We start from the raw sequence: 24,336 nt of genomic DNA, 5'->3' as shown, positions 1-24,336 counted from the left end.
ACGACACCATATAGACAGTATTATTAACTCTACCTGCGCGAAGTAAGTCTCAGCTACTTATTGTTGTTTACATTTAGTCTATATGTTCTTATTGTAGAAATGGGGCGGAGGGGGCGGGTGAACAACCTTTACGAACTGCTTTGCGTAGAACCTTGGTAATGTGTTTTATCCGCTTTTCGGATCATGGAGGACAACGAAAGCGAAGCCCAATCAGTAACTGAAGCTTCATTGGTTGCAAAGATTCTTCAATTTGCCAAACTCAATCTGAGCAGTGTGAATAATGACGTACAACAATTATTTTTTTCTCGGAGTTTACAAAATAATGATGTCAAACTGTTGGAGCTTAATCCTACTATAGAGAAGCAGATATCTGAAAATGGCGGGAAATTGCATTTGAAAGGGAATGCTACGGATAATTGTGTACTTTGCACTGCAGAACACACTTTTGAAGTTAAAGACACCGAAATATCTAACTCGTTGCTTCTGGTGCCAGGTGTGGTATTAGATTTAGACAAAAATAATTCCGTCAAAGATGATAAAATGCTATCTTTACGTGGAACACATGTGGAGTCAATATGCGGATCTTATTTGGAGCCACGCCTAATACAGCCTAAAGTAAACGTTTTGCTAGGAATTTTAGAATCATCTGTTTACGATGGTCCTGAAAAAGAAAACGTTGACTCTGTAAAATTGACATTAACTGATATCTTATCTAACACCTTGGCAAGTGATGGAGAGATTGAGAAGGTCCTGTTCAACTTGCACGCAATTGAATTAGATGGATATATTCGTCTGATTCATTTCGATTATTTGTCACGCGTTATTGGGTCGATAGCTGATCTGATAGATGAAAACTGTTGGTGTTTCAAGAGTTTCGATCATGGGATGGCGATATCTATCCTGTCGGAGCTCTACCCAAGAGCAGTCATTAAACATGTCCTTGAGTCGCATGGATCTGCTGTAGCAGCTACTGAAGATGGTTCAACTGACTCATGGTGCCTCGATGAGGATAAGGTAATGGTAGAAAATTAGCACATGTTTTCTCCTACCGCTTCAGTATAATTGTTAATGTTTCTACATGGACTCATTCTATTAACAGGTATGTAGGTACTATGCCGAAATGCTATTAAAGCCTACACAAAAGTTCAACTTGACAGAGTTTCTAGACGCATGGAAAGATAGTGTTCCAGAAGGAATGATTACCTCATTATCACAACTTGACGGTATGTTATAGTGGTATAGTTGTGAGCTCTGTTACTATTATGGGATGTTATGATGTTTTCATGCTGTACAATGTACATCTTCAGCTCTATTGCACTCACTTCAAAACTATGCTAAATATATCTGCAGTTTGAAGTGTTAATCTTTGCTAACATTGGTCTATTAGCAAAAAATTTGTTGCTGAATTGAGGGTGTAGTTTTATATGTACTCATGCAAGTTGTGGTGGGATTGAGCTCTATTCTGTTCATGATGCTAGAAAGGTATTATAAATATTTTATAAATATTTAATTGCAGGCATGGCTTTTGCTGACAGAACAAGCGAGCCAGCTGTTATGAGATACTTTCCTGTAGAACAACTATCTGAAGATGTAAAAAAGAGGTTCGAAGAGCTCTTCGGTGTAAAAAAGTCATGGACTTTGCAAGAGATAACCCCATATGTCAAACCTTTATGCGTTGGAAAAGTAACAGTTAGCGTTCTGGTGATGAAAAATGCAAGGTCATTCAACAAAGCTGGTACCAAATACTTCACATCAAAATATATTAGAAACTGATATTATGTCTTTGAACGAAACGTAGATACAATTTCTATACTCTTGAGATTTGTGCTTGTAACTTTATTTATGTAGGCGTATATTTATGTAAGAGTTTGGTAGCACATGTGTATCTAGCAGCCTCTATAACTGAAGGACTGTATTTTTAGTGAAAGATTAGTATATATTTATCATATTATGCACATATTTTTCAAATGACATGTTATCAAATGATATATTGTGAATATTTGTAAATTCGAGTGGCTCTACCACCATTGTTTTCATACACAACTGTACAAAAGGTTGATCAATAAAAATATATATATCAAACCAACAAGTATAAATACAATAAACTTCATAGCATTTCAAATATACAGCTCTCTTTGATATAATGTATATGGTCACAAGGAAAAATAGACATAGGTTCGCATGCATGTAGGTAAACTAATACTGAAAATATGCAGTCTGGCTTGGCTTCGACTGCTATGGATTTAATATGCTGAACCGTTGACATTCTTGGTTTTCCAACGATCCGCTGTTATTGTTGTATGGACTGCCTGGTGCTAAATAATTACACAGTAAATCATGTATTTCACACATGGTCATTCGCTGGGATGGCTGAGCGTGCCAGCATCCCAGCATCAATTCATATAGTTCATCTGTGCACTCATCAGGCTTCTGCAGGAGCTTCCCATCTTTGATGTACTCTATAACCTATGTAAAGAGATGGCAGAAAAGTGCTCAAAGTTATGATTTTTCCTTTTGTGCTCCGACAAATTATTTCTCACAAAGACTGTTTTTTAAACATGAATGAAATAATCGGAGTCTAGTTGTCTAACACAATTTTACCTCCATGTTGGAGAGCTCAAACCAGGGTTGACGGCCATAACTAAATATCTCCCATAACACTACTCCAAAGCTCCATACGTCTGACTCGATTGTGAATTTCCTGTAGAGGACACTCTCGGGAGGCATCCACCTGATCGGTAGCATGGTTTGACCACCCACCTGTTGAGCAAACGTATGCCATTCACATTATTCTGTCATCTGGATTAAGATACGAGACCTTCAGCAATGCTACTATACTAGAGCTATGAGATTATCCGCTTATGTCAGAGCTACAGGTTTGAGATTATCCGCTATGCCAGAGCTACATGTTTAAGATTATCCGCTATGCCAGAGCTACAGGTTTAAGATTATCCACTATGCCAGAGCTACATGTTTAAGATTAGATTATCTGCTATGCCAGAGCTACAGGTTTGAGATTATCCGCTATGCCAGAGCTACAGGTTTGAGATTATCCGCTATGCCAGCACTACAGGTTTGAGATTATCCGCTATGCCAGAGCTACATGTTTAAGATTATTCGCTATGCCAGAGCTACAGGTTGCAGATTATTCGCTATGCCAGAGCTACAGGTTGCAGATTGTTCGCTATGCCAGAGCTACAGGTTGGAGATTATTTGCTATGCCAGAGCTACAGGTTGCAGATTGTCCGCTATGCCAGAGCTACAGGTTTGGCTGCTGAGAATGTAACAGGGTCAAAGGATAGTCCAAAGATTTGATAGAGATAAGCGGGTAGACAAACCTTGTAATAGTCAGAACTGTAGATGTCTCGGCTCATGCCAAAGTCTCCTATTTTAACGATTAGTTTTTCACCGACTAGACAGTTTCTAGTAGCCAGATCTCGATGCACAAAGTGTCGTGTTGCCAAGTAACTCATTCCTGAAACACGCAGCTGTGACGTGTACTTGAAACTTCGCATAAGAGTGAATAACATTAATTGTATCTCTTTTAAAAATGAATATTTAGAAGAAGACAACTCCATAGTGTATATCTTTACCTGAAGATATTTGCTTTGCAATATATAACAAATCATATATGACAAGAGTATCAGTGTTCCATGTTGGGTATCCTAGTGATGATGCATCTGGACCATTGCTTCTGCAAATAATCAACGACTCTGGCTGAATGTGCACATACATACATGACATGTATGTACATACATATAAATGTAGTCTATATATAAATGATTTATGTACATATATATATATCTATATATATATATATATATATATATATATATATATATATATATATATATATATCTGGAATGAGTAAAATGGATTTTACTGAAATGATATTGTGCTAAAATTTGTTTCTTGTATATATGTAATTTTTTTACAGTCAGGCCAAATTAAGTATTAGCTTGAATATGGTGGCAGCCATATTTTTATGATATTGTCCATATAAACTGTATTATTGTTTGCAATATATTTTATGGTAAGTTTGTAATTAGACGTCTAAGTCAGTGTACATTGACAATTAGTATAGCGGCATCTAAGTTGACAGGTACAGCGTGATAACGTCATCAATGGCAGATAGCTTCTATACAGTGATAAAGAACATTGAAAAAGTCTTTCAGTTTCATCAAATCTTTTTATACTGGAAATTTTAAACAAATTTGCGTGTTTTCAATTCATTTTTAAACATCCTTTTTAACTGGTTGAAAAGTTCAAATTTTATAGAATCCAATTTGATTCCTATATTAACAAAAAAAATGTTGAAGTTTTTCTAGCCATGCTGCAACTACAGTGACCCTTAGAAGTTCTCCGGCAACCCTGACGAGTTAGTGTGTGCTAGACATGTGTCTCTAACCGCAACTCATCATAAAAGTTACCTTAGATAGGTGTTGAGGTCTTTGTTTTCCATATATTCAAATACCATCATGAGATTTTCTCCATTGTAGCTGATTCCATAGAATGATACAATATTATTGTGGCTAACTTCTGCCATCAGCTCTGCTTCATGTTCAAAATCTTTTAAGGCATCTTCCGTAACCGATGTTTTCAATGTCTTTATCGCTACCATTGTTGTCTCATTTTCTGCAACATCATTTCTTTAATCCTCAAGTGCTGCTAATTTCTAAACCTATTTGAATGATGTGAGCTCTCCAAGCTCTGCATTTCCACGTTAGTAGGATATCCACTACATTCATACAATGCAGCCATATTATCTCACGGATATGCATAACATATGTAACAGACCTTTCAATGCTGTATGGCAAACATGTAACAGACCTTCCAATACTGCATGGCAAACATATGTAACAGACCTTCCAATGTTGTATGGTAAACATATGTAACAGACCTTCCAATACTGCGTGGCAAACATATGTAACAGACATTTCAATGTTGTATGGCAAACATAGGTAACAGCCTTCCAATGTTGTATGCTAAACTCACCAGTAAACAGTCCTACACACGACCCCAGGTAGACCCGACCGAAAGCTCCTTCTCCTAGCTCTTTAATAAATTTGACATCTTTTGTGCTGATAATGTGCAGCTCTAAAAATGTGTAGTTCAACGTAAGGTAATAATTTAATAGTGACTTAAGGCTTTCAGCTAGCTTCATGTGAACATGTAAAACTTGTTGTGGACCTACTTTGGGAGCAGTACTTGGAGAGGAGGTGGTAGTGAGGGTTGTCTAACATATTAGGAAGCTCAGTCAGTCTTGCAAGCTCTTCTCCGCCACCATTTATATCTGCAAAGAATTTCAATACTAGAAAGTTCATTATCTCTAAAACAGCAAATATTTATATAATCACGACCTCTTGGGAGCGATGCTAGGACATGCTTGCGTTATTTGGATACCATTCTATAGACAGAGCGGCTTGAGTTGAGCAACTAGGTTGAGTAACAACTTACTTTTTTCCCCATGTTTACGTTTATTGGAGTTGCTCACTCTTTGTCGCCAGCAGACTACCACAAGAATTATAGTGATGACACTGATCAGTGCCACAACAGGAGCCACCACATTCACGTACACCTACAATGTAACCATCATAGAAAGTTATTGAGAAAATTGAACCTTAAAATCATTGTACTTACTGCAAGGGGTTGATGGTAGCGTCAGCATGAAGACATAACGTATTAATAGTAGTTATATTTCTGTTTGAATACAATTTAAGTCTCCAGCTACACACTAGGATATTCTATAGTGCCTAAAAGTTTTACTACAGTTGTTTATTGGTTAACCCTGCACTTGTACTAAATGAAGCCACTGGTATGTGGCACTTGCGATCTTTACTATAATAAGAGCAGTGTTCGTCCGTCTGTCCAAAGTCATGCTAAGAGCGTTAGGAAAAATATTGCTTCGCACGGGAATCAAACTTGGATAATCCGTTTTGCAACCAGGCACACTACCAACTGCACCACTCCTGGCACATTTCAGTATTCCAGAATAGTTGTACTTATACTTATTAGACCTGATGATCGCTCATGGCACACGGGACTGTCAGAATACTAAAATTGATGCATTACTAAATTATTAGTAAGCAAAACCTGCATGTAAACTTCTCTGAAGAGGACAGACTTACGTTGCTATGACGATGGATAAGCAGTTTATAGGATCTATATTAAAAATTGAGAAACAAAACCACAAGTATATGTTCTGAGCAGTCGAATCTCACCTTGTCTGGCCATGTTGACTGGGTTGCATCTACCTGTCCTACCTCAGGATCTGAGTTTGTCGGCGAAGCATAAGTAAATTTTGGGAAATGCGGAGCAATTCTCGACCCCGTTTCGACCTTGGTCTTGCGAATGTCAGTGCCAAAGATGTTGGTGACTGAGAGTCTATACAACCCTCCAATTATTCCAGCGCTCCATTTCATGCACCCTTTCCACTGACCGTACTCATAGAATTTGCAGCTAGAGTTTATGCACATTTCATCATCATACCAAAAGGTGCCATCTGAAAATAGTAAAAAGAACTTTATGATCAGGCTTACACCTTAAGGGAAGTTATTTTTGTTTATTGAGCCTTATCATCTTGTAACAACAGTATCATTTTAATATCCACAGAGTTACCAAAGTAATGCAGCCTGGTTAAGTATTCTAAAAAAGTCTCTGATGTTATCTATAAAAATGTAAAAAAGAAGCAGCACTATCTATAGAGATCTGAGGAGAAAAGCAGCCTACCTACAAGAATGTTGAGAAAAGGCAGAAATATTAATAAAAATATTAAAGAAAGCTATCGCTATTTATAGAGATATAGATGTAGCACTATTTATAGGGAAGTGAGATGAGGCAGAGCTATTTACAGAGGTATGAAAAGAAGGCAGCACTGTCCATAGAGCTATGAAAGGCAGCATTATCTAGGCCTATAGAGGTATGAAGGTAAATGAGCACTATCTATAGAGATATGAAGATAGGGCAGCACTCTTTATAGAGGTATGAAGGTAAGGCAGCACTATCTATAGAGGTATGAAGGTAGGGCAGCACTATCTATAAAGGTAGAAAGGTAAGGCAGCACTATCTATAGAGGTATGAGGTAAAAGAGAACTATTTATAGAGATATGAGGTAAGGCAGCACTCTCTATAGTGAAAAATCCTAGGCTTCAAGAGAACTCATACCTGAAGAGAGTGTACTGCCATCATGATACCAGCTTAGATTAAACGGAGGAGTTCCAGTTATAATATAGTTCATACAGCTGCCTGCCTCAATGTATCCTAGCTCTTCTATTTTGGGTACCACTGAAATATATGGAAAAGGCTTTCTTCCCTTCTCTGGTATGATGTCATAGGCCATGCAGGATGAATTCACCTATTGCTCGGTATGTTCAGCTATTGCCTGATGTGTTCAGCTATTGCCTGATGGGTTCAGCTGTTGCCTGATGTGTTCAGCTATTGCCTGATGTGTTCAGCTGTTGCTTGATATGTTCACCTATTGCTTGATATGTTCATCTATTGCTTGGTATGTTCACCTATTGCTTGGTATGTTCATCTATTGCTTGGTATGTTCATTTATTGCTTGGTGCATGCCGAAGAATTCAATAGTCAAATTAAAATATACTTTAATAAAATGCATTAAAACCCTTCTTTATAAAATGGCATAAAACAAGCCAGCAATCCATTTGTAAATTATATATTTGGATGCGTGTATACAGCCAAAGATATGCCACATGGTGTCAATTACTTACAGTTGATCTCCACTAAGATCTGCTTCTTACTCCTAAACACAGCATTCTTGCCATAGCAGTAGATATACCCATCATCTTCTCTCTGCAAGTTGCTGATGTGAATAACCACTTCACCTGACTCTGGGTTTTCACTTATGCTATAGTTTGACTTGATCTTGTCCGTGTCCCAGTGAACCTAAAAAAACAAGTTGCCTAGCGTTAGAAAGTTTTGCATAGTGGTTTGTTTTATGGTAACTTGGAATCAACCAAAATAATGAAAGCTCTGTGCCTATTAACTTAGTGTATGCTAGCCTGTTCAAGAACTCACCTGAGGTTGGGGTGAACCAGTAGCGTTACAAGAAAGTGTCACGTTGTCACCAAGTTTAAGGCCTGTAGTCGCTGAGTGGTTATAGACATCCGCCTTTGGTGCCTCTATAAATGTGAAAACAGAAAATAACTCTTTGTGGGCAGCTGACAATGTGAAGGAAGTGAACATCCTTCTACGTCAAGAGAAAACTGGCTAAACTAGAAACCTTTTATTTCTAATATGTCAGTGAAAATTATTACAATAAAACATCTCTTTCATATTTTACAAGTTGAGCCATCTAGCTACGCTGTATTTTGCGGTATGAAAATCACAATTGGTCGAATCGTCTAAATAACTGGAAACAACCTAAGCTATGTACAGGAATGAATGTAATAGCTTGACGAATGTTTCAGCTGGGATAGAACTATCATTTAAATGTCTAGTAGGACATACCAGAGTAATAAAATCAATAGGACTATAACAGCATACCACAGTGAGGAAGGGAAAGGGTTTTGAGAGCTACATCGCCATCACACACTGGATCCCAGCCAACTATGTCGATGTTATTTTCCAATAGAATTGATATCCAAATCATGGAACAGTTGCACACAAATGGATTGTTCACCAGGATTCTGTAATATGCAATCATTTCGTATACTCAGTACATACAGCATACATATTGTCCTTCAGTTCTGTTATATACAGCATTCATATTACCATATAGTAATGTCTATACAGTCAGTCATACCTCAACATACAAGCTCAAGCGTTCTGAGCCTGAGCTCATATGTCAATTTTCTTGTATCTCAAAGCAATATTTCCTATATAAAAAGACTAAATAAAATTATTTCGTTCCCATACTACAAAAAACACTTAAAACAGGATGTTACGATGGAAAAATGTGTTTTTAATTGTTGTAATGCACTACCTATGTTAACAAAGTAACAAATACTTATTTGATGGCTTTGATTTGCTATAAAATGTAACATTACTATGTACAGTACTGTATGGAGTTTTTACCTTCGATACAGATTTTGTGGCTAACGGCGGTGTCAGAGAGACTTGACAGCAACGCGTTTGGTACACTAGACTTTTGTGATGCTATGTAACACCTCATTAACTTTGAATTTAACTTAAAGTTTTATTAACTTTTTTATGTTTTACTAAGCTTAACTCTAATTTTGTCTTCGTTTTAATTTTTTATTATCCTCTTTGGCATTTTTGCCTCGCTCTCACTACTTTTAGCTGGCCTTTTTAAAATATTTTCAAACTGATTAGACAAAAAAGACTGAGTGATGCTGTTATTTTAAGCAGTCTCTCACATACTTGGTCACTTAGTGGCCCCATAGAGAACCGGGTCACGTGCTCATTTCTCAAAGTTTTCTCGAATCTCAAGGTGTAAGCTTAGTCAAAATTTTGCTTGTATCTTTATTTTCTTGAAGGTTGAGCACTTGTATGCTGAGGTGTGACTGTACAGCATATGACTATATGTTCTATATATTACCCTATAGTAATATAATATACATTACATACATATTACCCTATAGCAAAATTATATGCGCTATACAATACGTGTTATTGTATAGTATTGTCATGTTCCATATGCTTAGTATCTTTTGATTATGCCATATAAACAATAAATATTGTTCTATCGTTATATCATATATACTATACATGTTTTTCTGTACTAATGTCTTGTATGTTACAAATACTACCTTATAGCATGCTTCTTGGCTTCAATAATTCATTCACAGACATATAATTAAAGTCCACTAAATCTGCAGTTCTGTGATCTATTCTCTGTAACCTTGCTTTATTATAAATCAACTTAGCTAGTTACAACTATCTCCTTTTATTCAAGAAATGTATGCCTCTTATTCTTACAACAATTTTATGATGTTTAGCAGATACATGTATTTGTGTGGGTCTAATAGGCAGTTACATAATTTAACATTTTGTCTGCAGATAATCGTGTAGAAGTATGTACACTGAAACACAGATAAGATATGCTTAAACGATGTTTATATATATACAGGCATGTGTAAAATATATGCAGATATGTGTAACACGTACTCAAACATTTGTAACATACACTCATAAATGTGTAACATATACTGAGACATATGTAAAATATACCCATACATGTGTAACATATACTCATACATGTGTAACATATACTCATACACGTGTAACACATGCTCATACATGTGTAACATATACTCAAACACGTGTAACATATTCTCATGCAAGTGTAACATATACTCATACATGTGTAACACATACTCATACATGTGTAACATATACTCAAACATGTGTAACATATTTCCATACACATGTAACACACACTTGTCTACAGAGACAATGTAGAGATAGATAGTCTCATTAGACACTTACAACGAGCTGGGATTTCTGATATTTAAGATTGTCTGATATCCAATGACCGATAGATTGTTGTTAGACACGTCTCTACAAAATAATCACACCAATGAGAGCTCATCCTTGTACTATTCAATTAATTCTAATTTGCTGAAACTTGTCAAATTAGTTTTGAAAGGCCACCTTCATCCTGAATCTTGGTGTGCGCATGTGACTTGACTTGGCTTGGTTCTGCATTGGGTTTGTGATTTAGCAAAGAGACAATATATAATCAGATTTCATTTTTATCCCAGCTAAGACTTCTCTAGGAATGGTTTGCGAATTAAGCACCTTAAATCACTGCGGCACGGTTGTTTCCTACTGCTTCAACTCAGATATAATGTAGATATGCATTCAATGTTGAAGCTATAACTAACGGGTCAAAAACAACTGGTGCCATAAACAATCAACATAAGGCTACTAGCGTCTTATTTATTTATAATGAGCTGTGTAAACTAAAGCCACCCAAAGAATTTATAGACTTATTATAATATTCTAGTAAATCTTTTTCAATTTTTTAGACTAAAATGAATGCTAGTTAGGTATTGCATAAATGTTTTTTCAGCTGTTACCAATTAAATAGAGTAAGTTATAACATTCCCCTCAATCGTCAGAAGGACAGCAGTCATAAGCTACAAAAAGAGGGGGCAACTTCATTCTCATACTCACAGATCTTTAAGATTGGCATTATCTATGAATGCATCTTCCTGTATGCTGTATAGCCCACATTTGGTAACAGTCCTAAAAATGTAAATTATCAAAATCATACATCTCAACATCATCATTATCTATTTTACTCCAACCAGTGCTGTCAGGACCCATTTATATACATTTCAGCATGGTTTTAGTTAACCTTGAACTTTTTTATACATGATAAAGCAAGTACCTATAAATACTATTACTGTAGTCTATCTAGGTAAGCAGTCTGCACTCAAGAGTGAGACCAGTCAGTCAGTGCACACTACAGAGTATGTACAACATAGTGAATAATATTTAGGATATAATGACTTTTGATACTTGTATTATTAGTATCAGTATAGTATTAAAACTATAGTTAACAGTATAGTGTTAACTATAGTGTTAACTATAGCTTCAGAAAGGTATAAACTAGTGTTAATAAAATGTTTAACCATAGCACTAACAATATTATTAGCTATCACACTAACAACAGTGTTAATTATAGTGTTAACTAATTTTTTTACGTTGATAAAAAACAATAGTGTTAACAAAAATGTTAACCACAGTGCTAACAGTGTTAACAATAGCATTAACCATAATGCAAACAATAGCTTTAAGCATAGTGCTAGCAATAGTGTTAACAGTAGTGCTAAGAATAGTGTTAATCACAGTGCTAACAATAGTGTTAATAATAGTGCTAACAATAGTGTTAACCATAGTGCTAAGAATAGTATTAATCACAGAGCTAACAATATTGTTGACCATAGTGCTAACAATAGTGTTAACAGTAGGCCTAGTGCTAACAATAGTGTTTATCACAGTGCTAACAATGGTGTTAACCATCGTGCTAACAATAATGTTAACCATGGTAGTAAAAATAATGCTAACCCATCTAGCCTATTAGCTTCTACCCAAGCAGCATCATACTATTTTACTTCTCGTAAAGCACCTCCCAGCAGAAGAGCACTGCCAGATGAATTTATAAGGAATATGGCTATTGAACTGAAGATATGAGGCTAAAACAGGAGGAAGTTATTGGCTGACTCACAGTTTGGAGAGATTGCTGTAGGAGGAGAAGTGTTTGTATCCGAGGGACTCAAGTTCCTCTGAACAATCAGTAATAAGTCTACAAAAGACAGCATTATTCCTAGCAGCTAGCAAGCAGCCGATTACAATCCCTTTGCATATCATTGTAGCTATTTCTCAAGTTTTTTCCACGAACATAGCCCAAAACAACCGTCATGCCCAACCAAAAAAGCATTCTCTCTCTCTCAAGATATTCATGGCATGGTTACTACGCTCTAACATTGCTATATTATCTGTAACAGTGTTTGTAACACAAACATATGAGAACCTAAGTTTGATCGATGTATGCGCCTTGATTTATCAAGTCTTTCAGAACAAAAACATTAACATGAATGGGTTGAATAGTGTCCTATGTATACCTGACGACATGACACCGCAGACTCTGGATGAATGATAAAAAGCAAACAGTGTCACGTCTTGCAACTTTTTTGCCCATCAGCTTTTGTCTGACTATAAAAATGTATTTCACCATCTGCTTAAAATGATTACTTCAATTAAATTTAACTTTTTTACTTTAACTATATAATAAAATATCACAAAATAGCTCTGTTTAACTGAGCCAATGAAAAGCCATTTAAAACGAGATTAGAGATGTATTCATACACAGCCGCTCTCGGCGCGACTCTTCAAGTGCACCGCGTGATGTAACATCGGACGGTGAGAGCAATTGTATCAGCATCTTTTCAAAGATACAATACCAAACGTAAGATTTTATGATTGCCACTGTCCGCATGCACCACTCGAGTACAGTTTTTAATTACTTTTCAACAACAAAGAATGCTTAACTCATTCTGTCCATTCAGAGGATGCAGTGCTCAAGGGTAGCGGGCCACAAGAAAACTAACCCAGTGTTAGGCTGAATGACATATTGTTCAGGAGAATAAATAATATAGTTTTATATTATAGTTTCTTTGCTTAGTAGACATTAAATTGATTATTAAAGTGTCCCGAGAACAGCTCACACGTGTCATCAAACTAGAATATATTTAGGAATGCGTCATGCCTGATCATATTACAGATTTTATCTCTAAGAATAACACATTTTTATTTCAATATAGAGCAAGGGAAAAGGGAGTGCGAGTAAGTCGATGGCTAATGAGCGGAGCTCATGCTATGAATTAATTCATTTTACATTCATGAATTAGTTTCATTTCTGTAAAATTAATTTTTGGCTACTCTGTAAGCTTTGCAAAAAACTTAACTGATGACCTTATAGTTCAGAAAATAAAAGGTGCAGATAGTTAGTTGCTGCGTGTATATTTCATATTAATACTGTAGCTAAATTTTGTTATGCTACACTCTACTTGTTATTATGTTGGAGACATAATATTTGTTAAAAATAAATTTAGATAAGATAAAACATTTAACCAAAAGAACGAACATATTCAGTCATGTATGAAAATGGATATAGCAAAATAAAACACTCTAACAGACTATATTAAAGAAAGCGTGACAGCCTCGACGTCTAAGCGTTTTGCAAAAATCATTGCAGAACAAGTGACTTTATTTTAATCAGAAATAATTTGCTAAAAAAACAACTTTCTCATCAATCAGCTTCCTTGCGCGCGTAGCAGTGGCGTAAGTCAATGACAGATGGGAATTATAGCAAACTAGACAGCTAAGGGCACCTTACTATTCGCGAATAGTTGTCTTGTGTTTGAAGTTTTCTTATAATATTTTTAGGACGACTCAAGATCCACAAAACAACCTTATGACTAATATAATTATGGGTGCAACCCTATCATCCCTGATCCTTTGAATACTCATGGCTAAGGAATGAAGTCTACTAAATACCGCTGTCTATCAACAATAGTAATATAGCATCACAATTACGATAGCGCAAAAAAGCTGGCAAAGTTTGATATTGGTCGAATTGTTTGCTTTGTTTTTAACACTTAATTTATATTATTTCATATTATAAAAGTTATTATAATTTTATTGCAAATTATTATAGCATAAATTGATAGGCTACAAAAACACTTGCAGAATCCTCCATTTTTAGCTGCACTCTAAATCTGGAAACAGCCCATTTGTTCAGTTTTTACTTTATACTACATAAGTAGCAGCAACAATTCACAGTTGACAGCATTTAAATGTCCCTCCACATATAAAACAGGTTGAGGGAAGCAAATCCAAAATTGCTTTTGACATAAATCTAAATATTAAAATATAATCGCTGAATCAAGTTTGTAAAATCTTAACAGTTTTCAATAACATAATAATAGCATAAGAGTAACAACAATAATTTTACGATAACATTTTCACCCCATCTTTAAAAGCAAGTAAAAGATTACAGGCTAAACGCTTCTTGCCCTTTCTGATATGTAGAAACTTTTTTAGAACTTTTCTGTGTCATTTTAATCGCTAAGTCTTATCCCTTTTACTACATGAGATATACAATAGACATATTAATACTTACTCTAAAAAACTTTCAGTTGAGCACACAGAGGGGCAGGATGGAGGGTTCATAATATTTGTTTTAACTAATGAACTAGCTGATGGTTTCCTTGTCAGCCCAGTAATTCTAGTGATATGCAACATGGAAACGCTTTAATTTTGGCAGGTGACAGCAGGTGACAGCAGGTATCAAAAGACTACAGTGGTGGTGACTGCATGGTACAAAGGTACAATTTTATTAGCAGTAGCCACGTTTAATACCAGTTTCTTGTCTGAGAATCAAAATGTTAACGTTGACTCATTTTTAAGCTAGACATACATGTAGGTGCGAGAGATATGTTGAAAGGTTTAATGGATGCATTGTTGTCATTATTACAGGGACTTTGAGTGATGTTACTTACATTTCAACGATTTCTGCTGCATATTGCTCATCTAGAACAGGAAACTTGGAACTATTACGGCAGCTGAGTAGCGTGTTACCATTGGTCAGCTGGCAGCCAGACGGTAAGGTAGCCGGGATCATCTGCTTAGAAGCATCCTGGGCCGGCTCAGGTGTAGGATATGGCTGCAAACTGTAACTTAAGGTAGGCAGCGATTGTGCTGCCATACTGTGTGACGGATAAGGGTACTTGGAACCACCTGAAGAGATAGGAAAGAATCCTGGGAAGTTAGGTTGTGGTGGGGGACTGGCAGTAGTGATGACTGGAAATGGCAGCGGGCCAGCGGTGAGAGTGGAAACTAAACAAGAGAAGACTACTACAGCTGCCGTCATCTCTCCTTTTCTTACCATTTTCATATCTGTAACAAAGCACAATTTGTTTGTATAATGTCTGTACGATATCCGCATAATGCATGCACATGATAAGCACGCACAATGCACACACTCGCAATGCATATGCATTGCATCACATTTAGTATGCACAGATCGTATGTATATGTGATTCAGCCATGCAAAGAATAGCTTTGTACATACAAATTGTGTGAATATGACACACTCATATGGTATTCACGAGCGTCATAGATATGATGCATTTGCATTCAAGACTTCAACTCAAGACTAAAATCATAACTTCATATCCAATATTGTTGGTGGCACAGTATTCGTTATTGTTACAGAAATAAAATTGTCAGCAACATGTATGTAATCTTTTGTTTTAAAAACTACTAGGCCAAAGGAGAGAGAGAAAGGAGTGCGGATAGATCTATAACTCCCAGAGATAGGAGTGTAGGTAGATCTATGACTTCAAGAGATAGCAGTGCGGGTAGATCTATGGCTACCAGAGATAGGAGTGCGGGTAGATCTATGACTTCAGGAGATAGGAGTGTGGGTAGGTCTATGACTTCAGGAGATAAGAGTGCGGGTAGATCTATGATGGATATAGTGAGAAATGAATAACGATGGAAGTATAACTTTATGGTCAATGCTGGAGTGCTAGCTAAGACTTGTGCGAGGTGTTCTCTTGCAACAGCATGTCATTACATATTACAAGAAAAACCTGGCAAGCAGACACGGCTATATGATAATGAATGATCCACTAGCATACATTTTTAAGTAGAACGCAATAACGCAATTAAAATGCAATATAAACCATAAACCCAGTGACACCGTCAGACAATTCAAACTCCTTTCCATCCCTTTAAATAAATGTGAGATTAATAGAGTTTAGAAAATATTTCACAATCTATCTAGTTGGAGCCGCTAGGGTAATTAATAACAGACCTGTCGTAGTTGAGTATACGCTATCCGCATGGATCTCTCGGTGTGACACCTCCACCCCATTAGTCTCAATAACATTACATTATTAATAACTGTCTCGGTGAGATACACCGTTATAATCTACTATAATCCATAGAATCCGATTCCATTCTGAGGCGCAGCTGTGAGAGCCGACAATATTATTACCGAGCCATGCGGCTGTGTCATTGTTCCTCGATGACGTGTCAGAGGCTCGTTCGAAATCAGTTTTCAAATCATCTTTATTCCTACCCATACTGTCAGCAATGAAGCAAATAAATTATCTTTTGTTTCCACTTTTCAATCGGTAGTTATGAGGCGAGCTGTAATGGATGGTCATATATAACGGGCTCTCTTCTCATTTAGACATTCATTGACAGGTGGGTGAAAACTAGTTTATTTACGGGCTGGTTAAAGGAGGGGCTTGTGTCACAAAGTGTCAATGACTCAAAATCTTTTACCGTTTTTGTTTTCCAACAACATACTATAGGCATCAAATTTATTTAGCTTTTTACTCTGACCATATACGAATTCAGTAATTCATTTCCATAAAAGGTGTATATATAAGATGGTAGATATGAACATATATACTACTATAACATATATATCATAATAACATATCTCACTGTAACAGAGATACTACAAAAATGACGCATGTATAAACATCAAACATATTGTATAATGATAAACAGTGCCTGTGTGCTATGAAGATGGCAACAGAGTGTTGCTAACCTATAGCAAAAAACTTTCAGCGCAGATTATAGTGCAATATATATGTGCTTTTATTTCTCTCACTCCTGACCTCTGCTAGGGTTACCATTGTAGGGGTTACGCCTTGTTATTGCCTTCTGATTACAAACTAGTAACGTGGTTGATAGAGACAAACAAACTGTGACTTATGTTTCTCTCTACAATACCACCTTCTCCTACCCTAACATATTCAGATGAAGATGTATTCTTGGTTGTTAGTAGCGAAAGAGGTCAGTTTTAGCTACTGTGACTTGTCCCACGCTAAAATATGTAATTCTCTTCCATTTTCAGTTTCAAAATATATTATTTAAAAGAACTACAGAAAACGGCAGCATATTCACGATGTTGATGTGCTAGAGTCATATACAAGCCGTCTGCTGCCATTTAACAGAACGTCTGCAACCGACAAATCTGGTCAGTGCTTGTTATAGCCAGTAATTCATGATGAATAGATCTTTTCAGATTCACAGCCAGGTGACCTGACCTCAAGGCTGTGAGAGAGTAAAAGGGATAGAATAACTTATGGAGAGCCTGCCAGGTGCAAAGGGTCGCTGCGCAAGAAAAATCTCATCTCCATACATATTTTTGTGTTTTGCAAGCAAATAGCTTAAAGGATTACCAAGAGTATTCCTCCTTATATGTACTTGTAATCGGTACGAGTTTGCTGAAGCTCAGACTACGCGTATTTAACCTTTTGTTAACAGTGTTAGGTTATTATAGTAAGACATGATGGGGTATGGTTAGTAATTTCACTCAAAGCCCTCAAATACTCTGCTTGAGCATTTGAGTTAGTTTTCAGCTAAACCGACTAACAATGTATGATTATTTCCAATCAAGATTATATCAATTTACTAATATATGCAACTATTTAGTTTTTGCTCTAGCCACATTTGGCTAATATTGATTTTGAGGCACGGTGTGCGGACACCCGCTATACAGTTGACATAAGCTCATGGGCTGAACGTACCTGTAATAATGCTTGTCAAGTTATTAACAAATTCCCAGGCTTGGAAGGAGCTGTGAAGCAATGATATAAATAGAAGGATGAAAACTTATAGCCTGTTCGGCAATTGTATACACTTGTAGATATGTAGGATTATGCTTCAAATCTGTGTTCTTAGAGATATTGTGGAAAAGAAGCTTAAAAAAGTAAATGTAAATTGTTTTGTGGGTGACAAGATTTTTAGGCGTAAAAGGACCAAGATGTCAACAATGAAATAGAAAAGCAGAATACTTATTATATTTACTTAATTTATTTCATTATTATATTTTCTTTTTATATTTCCTGACGAGAATTCTGACTACTCAAACCAAGCAATAACGGCAAAACTCAACAAGAGGAAATGTGCATATGATTTCATCTTCCCCTTGATTATAAATATCGATACACAGTAATATCTGTGCATAGCCTTTATGAGTTTGTTGAGATTGAAATACAAAGCAGATATGAGTTTAGTTGTGGGCCCATGTCAAACCATCCCCTCCATGACCAGCTGACACTTTGGCAAGCTGTCACCTTTGTGCTCCACCCTTTTGCAATCAAATTTATTATGATTTCATTGTTTGTTGTCAGTCCACCCTTTCACCCCTTGTCAAGCAGTGTCATTAGACCAGGCAGAGAGTTGTCAAGAGAGGGCAGATAATTGTTTATAGCTATTTAATCAGGTTGGCAAAGCAGAGTCCCTAGACTGTGTTGTAACTATGTCATAGAGTTGCACAAGCGTTGTAACCATGTATCCACAGAGTTGCACAAGCAATGTAACCATGCACCCACCGAGTTGCACAAGCATTGTAACCCTGTATCCACAAAGTTACACAAGCGTTGTAATCTTGTATCCCCATAGTTGTACAACGTTGTAACCACGTATCTACCGAGTTGTACAAGCACTGTAACCCTGTATCCACAGAGTTGCACAAGCATTGCAGCCTTGTATCCCCAGAGTTGCAAAAGCGTTGTAACCACGTATTTACAGAGTTGCACAAGTGTTGTAACCATGCACCCACAGAGTTGCACAAAATACTTTAAAGAAACCTTGTTCAGATATTATGTAGAGTTACGCGGCTGGCTTGTCTGTATCCAGCTACGATGTGTTTTAAATAGAGAAAATTTATATAAGTCTTACATCTAGTTTATTGGCAGCGGATTGAGAGAGGGAAAAGCTCTGTGCATAGCTATAATTTCAGATTTGATTGATGTTCTGTGTATAAGCAAATCGGATGCCATACACATTGTACCAGAGACATGCATTCTGGCATGTATAAAATAGTCTCTTTCATTCACCTAATATGGTTTCAAAAGAAAGGTTTTGTAACTCTGCAAGTATTTTGTAAACAAAAAACCAGAATATAATATGAAATATTACCTTGACCTACTTATTACAATCGAACACGACTCTAGTTTGTTGAGGCAGCGATACTGCAGATGTTTAGTGCTGCTCATAAGAGAGGCAGAGCAGTGCTATGTTTTGCACTAAATGTCTTGTAGGCTTGATAAGCCAAGCGATGAGAAAGAAATATGGAAAAATGAACGGAGACAAAGAGAAGTGCGGATTAGGTAGATGTGTGGTACCAAGTTGGTATGGATTATATTCGATAGATGCAATCGCAAGAAGAGGACTATTGCCTCGGGTTTAATGTCCACCTAAATAGGGGTGCACTCCGCCATGACCGTATGTAGCCAAGCAGAGCCAGCTTATGGCCATGTATAACTACCAAACAATTCAAATATCTTTATAACGATATGTATAGACTTTTAACCGAACCTGCATAACCATAAGTATACAACCACACACAGCCCTTTATATAGTGCCATTACATCATATACAGCAAAAGATGGCTATATACGACTGTATATACAGTATATATTGTATACAGCAGCATATGGCTAAATACCGAACTACACAACCATGTACAATAATACGCTAATAATATATAGTTTCATATAACTAGTCCCCTGGCTGGTGAGAGATCGAGTGCCATTATAAAGCACAGAGAATAAAAATGCGCACAACTTTTTTTAAATGCTGAAAGGTAGATGACTAGTGCAAGTGCTGACATGCCAGGCAGCCAAGTTGAAAGCCGGAATTCAAATCTTATACGATGAAACTTTTTTTTCCCGTTCGCCTAATTTTGCTTTGGATAGACATACAGACAGACAGACAAACAGGGCTCTTACTACAGTAAAGATTATATGGAGCCATATAAAACCACATTAAACTAAATGCAAAAACGTGCATTGATATGTCTAAAATATGTGCAGTTTTACAGACATGAGTAGTTGGCTGCATAAGCAATTTAAGAATTTGCAAAATAAATATTAGGCAGAACTAGCCTCAGCTCAAAAGTCTTGAAAGAAGCGGACAGCAAGATTCCCTTACTACGAATGGTCATCATGTTATATTAATGCCTAAAACACTGGACTCTAAGCATACTCTGCGGCCACTAGCTCATTTGAGAACAAACTAATATTCATTGATAATTATCCGTGACATTAGATTTATGGTTATGATATTAAAACTTTCCATTTAAGAAAAAGAATTATTGCACTGGCTAATACGTTGTTAATAAATGCTTGTGGATAAGTTTAGCATTAGGTGAATATCGTGTGCTTAATGAGGCGTTTTGTCATCCTGCCTGCATTGGTCACTGATAAGAAGACACATCTTTGCTAATAACAGTTTAATTCCAACATTCTGTCTGAGTGTTAATCAAGAAATTGTGAGAAAGTGTAGGCAGGCTCATAAGAAGAGCGCAGAGGCTCCGAAAAGTGATTTATATCGGACAAGTAAATTGAAAAATTATGAATAAGGATGAGCTTTTCAGAATAAATTGATGACTTCCTACAGCTAGATGCTAGACTCCAGTGGAGTGTCAGAAACTGATAGTAGCTGTTTAGTAGTTGTTTCAGTATAAGACGGTAGTAGTTACTACACTAGTATAAGACGGTAGTAGTTACTACACTAGTATAAGACGGTAGTAGTTACTACACTAGTATAAGACAGTAGTAGTTACTACACTAGTATAAGACAGTAGTAGTTACTACACTATTATAAGACAGTACTAGTTACTACACTAGTGTAAGACGGTAGTAGTTACTACACTAGTGTAAGACGGTAGTAGTTAGTACACTAGTATAAGACAGTAGTAGTTACTACACTAGTATAAGATAGTAGTAGTTACTACACTAATATAAGACAGTAGTAGTTACTACACTAGTATAAGACAGTAGTAGTTATTACACTAGTATAAGACGGTAGTAGTTACTACACTAGTGTAAGACGGTAGTAGTTACTACACTATTATAAGACAGTACTAGTTAGTACACTAGTATAAGACAGTAGTAGTTACTACACTAATATAAGACAGTAGTAGTTACTACACTAGTATAAGACAGTAGTAGTTATTACACTAGTATAAGACGGTAGTAGTTACTACACTAGTGTAAGACGGTAGTAGTTACTACACTATTATAAGACAGTACTAGTTACTACACTAGTGTAAGACGGTAGTAGTTACTACACTAGTGTAAGACGGTAGTAGTTAGTACACTAGTATAAGACAGTAGTAGTTACTACACTAGTATAAGATAGTAGTAGTTACTACACTAGTATAAGACAGTAGCAGTTACTACACTAGTATAAGATAGTAGTAGTTACTATGCTAGTATAAGACGGTAGTTTTCACTATGCCAGGTAAAAACATTATTTGATGCTACAGTGGAGTGCTGTCTAGGTTATAATAATTTTGTTAGCAGAAGATAGCTGCCTTTGCATTCCTAGCATATGTACCACAGCATTAGTTAAGATTTTTTGAAAAAGTCATAGAGGTGTACTCACTGCAGACAGGAGATATGAAGGATGTATTTCTAGTTTAATCAAACCATCAGCTTCTCAAGTTATCTCTCTTTTTTCCTACTCTTGGCACTCTCACCTTTAAAGATACAGGAGATCTTGTCAATAATAGCCATAGAAGTCTAAGGACATTCTATACTCCAAGTGAATATAAAAAGGATTTATACAAGTTGAGCAAGTATAAGCGGTAGAGACAGAGAAGGCAAATTGAGTCAATGCAGTATACGCTTAGTTCAAGTGTCACCTTCTTAAACATGTTACTTTTACTTAATATTTGATGGTCAGTCTTTGAGCATCTCTTATCACATAGATAATATATAAAACTACATCACATATTAAGATAACTATAATTCATCATTGACTTTTGAAGTTAGAATTGCACAATCCTAAATACAAATTTAAACTGCAAGTCACAAAGACATGAACTTTGGGTCATACCATCAGCTGTCATTTTTAAGCATTTGACATGTTGAAACAATATTATTTCCGTTCAACCGTTCAGTTTAAAAATAGTATCCATTTCTTGTTTTTAAAATTTGTTCTAATTGACAGCTTTCCAACATTTCAACTTTCACAATAATCACAATTAATAAATGAGGTTTATTTTTCCTGGTACCCTTTTTATTACCCATTATGACATATAATCCATTCTGTCGGAACTGGCTTGTTTTGCTCTCAATGATTCACAGGATTGTTTTCTTGTGTAAGCTGTCACATATAACGATACATCTTATTTCTGACAGTCACTAGTCAGTTTATAACAGATTCTGGGTGCAGGTGACCCAATCGGTCCTAAGACAGTTTTTTAAGCTTAACAACATCACAACCATCCGTCTCATTTAGAATATTGATTTGTCTCTGGCTTGGAAGGTTAATAACCAACATTAACTCCTGCATATGGTTACATAATATGTCATGCCACAGCATGTTTCCTCTACCCCTCTGTCAGTCAAGACAGTCTGACGAGCTAAATCCATCTCTGTCAAGACCATGACTAAGTTATGGCACAGAATGTAACGCAGAAGCTATCACAGCTTTCAGATTATTCAACAGAAGACACATGTGTCCAAAAGCTTTTATCTATGTGTGAAGTTTATGAAAGGTTTATAAAAGGTTTCAGAATTGTTTGTATGAGTGTAAAACATTTTGTACGAATGTCATAGACTACAATTTAATTGTATTGCCGCTGTGTTGGGTCACGGCTATACTATTCCATGGATGCATTTTGAACTGGATGTATTGTGAAAAAGATGTACAATAATAGCGTTGTTTGGTTGTTCTAGTGTGCCCACATACAAGTTTGGCTCCTAAAGTTGTCTCACCATTCCACAAATAAGTGTGGATACTACAGTTGCCTTAGTGTGCCCACACCTATACTCATCTCAGCAGTAGGCTCATTTACTACTGAGAGGATCTCAGTGATGTGTGTAGCAGTCGTACGAGGAGGTTATCAAGTGGATATGGTGTGTAGCGGTCGTACGAGGAGGTTATCATGTAGATATAGTGTGTATAAGTCGTACTAGTGGTTATCAAGTGGATATGACGTGTAACAGATGTACTAGGGTTTTCATGTGGATATCGTGTGTAGCAGTCATACTAGGGTTATCGTGTAAATATCGTGTGTAGTGGCCAAACTTGGAAGTTATCTACAGGATATGGCGTGATACTGAAGCAGGCTGATGCTTTGCTAATGAAGTATTCAGTAAATGTAATTGCACCATAATAATAATGTTAATAATAATAATAATAATGATGATACGACTAAAAAGAATAACAGGAAAATCTGAGCAAGCACTGAATTCGGATGTATGTAGCTATCTCACTTTTACTGTTGAGCTGTTCATCAAAACAGTAGAAGACATGTTATCGCTATATCTATTGAGGACTTTCTCAAAATACTAAACATTTTACTTTGCTCATCAATCAGGCTGAACCATAAAAAAGCTTTTTACAATAATTACAGTTTCTACATGTAGAACGAGATGAGAGATGACTTACCTCGAAAGGACGAGAGGAGAGGATGCAATCTGGAAGGCAAGTGAAGACAATGTGGTCCACATCTACACGCCCTGATGAACTCAACCCTCCATAAGTGATTGACAAATAATAATCTCGTATGCGCTGGACACAGTTACCATGGTGATAATCGTCTTCCCGACTCGACAGACGAAGGAAAGAGCTAACCCAAGTCCTTCTCAATGACTCAGTTGCATTAGAAGGCGCTGCATTGATCGATCAAGCACTACAATATGAAGACAGATATGAACTGAAATAATGGCACTTTTAAGAATTTTGGAAGTAATTTCCATGAGCACATAGAGCATAACGAACAATTGAACCATTATATAGGTAAGTGATAGAAGGTCAGAATCATCTCGCAAAGGCGGCCAGAATTAGCATAATAATGAC

The 24,336-nt window shown here is 36.4% G+C and overlaps 2 protein-coding genes across 2 annotated transcripts; one reads left to right on the top strand and one right to left on the bottom strand.

Annotated features, from left to right (window-relative positions):
* The first annotated feature begins 183 nt into the window (after nt 1-183).
* Nucleotides 184-1,830, top strand: LOC137390931 (sister chromatid cohesion protein DCC1-like). Its single transcript, XM_068077246.1, has 3 exons — nt 184-1,014; nt 1,100-1,223; nt 1,517-1,830. Exons 1-3 carry the CDS (start codon nt 184-186, stop codon nt 1,771-1,773), a joined length of 1,212 nt encoding a protein of 403 aa, XP_067933347.1. The 3' UTR covers nt 1,774-1,830.
* A 138-nt stretch (nt 1,831-1,968) lies between these two features.
* LOC137389636 (BDNF/NT-3 growth factors receptor-like) lies at nt 1,969-24,063 on the bottom strand. Its single transcript, XM_068075698.1, has 19 exons — nt 23,926-24,063; nt 21,913-22,006; nt 14,994-15,390; nt 12,158-12,235; nt 11,101-11,172; nt 10,411-10,482; nt 8,506-8,648; nt 8,038-8,141; nt 7,731-7,905; nt 7,165-7,284; nt 6,222-6,502; nt 5,458-5,578; nt 5,195-5,293; nt 4,996-5,097; nt 4,431-4,635; nt 3,594-3,694; nt 3,339-3,475; nt 2,602-2,760; nt 1,969-2,466 (listed from the first exon to the last, which is right to left on the bottom strand). Exons 3-19 carry the CDS (start codon nt 15,386-15,388, stop codon nt 2,236-2,238), a joined length of 2,595 nt encoding a protein of 864 aa, XP_067931799.1. The 5' UTR covers nt 15,389-15,390; nt 21,913-22,006; nt 23,926-24,063; the 3' UTR covers nt 1,969-2,235.
* Nucleotides 24,064-24,336: the final 273 nt, after the last annotated feature.

This window comes from Watersipora subatra, chromosome 3 (assembly GCF_963576615.1).
Source record: "Watersipora subatra chromosome 3, tzWatSuba1.1, whole genome shotgun sequence".
Classification (NCBI taxonomy): Eukaryota; Metazoa; Bryozoa; class Gymnolaemata; order Cheilostomatida; family Watersiporidae; genus Watersipora; species Watersipora subatra.
Note: the sequence above shows the minus strand (reverse complement) of the source record. Positions and strands in the feature narration are given on the sequence as shown.

What these genes read in the sequence shown, in the direction of transcription:
- LOC137390931 (XM_068077246.1), top strand. Translation starts at nt 184, where the DNA reads ATGGAGGACAACGAAAGCGAAGCCCAATCAGTAACTGAAGCTTCATTG. An exon ending in GGTGCCTCGATGAGGATAAG is followed by an intron (nt 1,015 to 1,099) that starts GTAATGGTAGAA and finishes TTCTATTAACAG; the next exon opens with GTATGTAGGTACTATGCCGA. An exon ending in CTCATTATCACAACTTGACG is followed by an intron (nt 1,224 to 1,516) that starts GTATGTTATAGT and finishes ATTTAATTGCAG; the next exon opens with GCATGGCTTTTGCTGACAGA.
- LOC137389636 (XM_068075698.1), bottom strand. Translation starts at nt 15,388, where the DNA reads ATGAAAATGGTAAGAAAAGGAGAGATGACGGCAGCTGTAGTAGTCTTC. An exon ending in TACAGCAATCTCTCCAAACT is followed by an intron (nt 11,173 to 12,157) that starts GTGAGTCAGCCA and finishes TTACATTTTTAG; the next exon opens with GACTGTTACCAAATGTGGGC. An exon ending in TGCAAAGCAAATATCTTCAG is followed by an intron (nt 3,476 to 3,593) that starts GTAAAGATATAC and finishes TGCGTGTTTCAG; the next exon opens with GAATGAGTTACTTGGCAACA.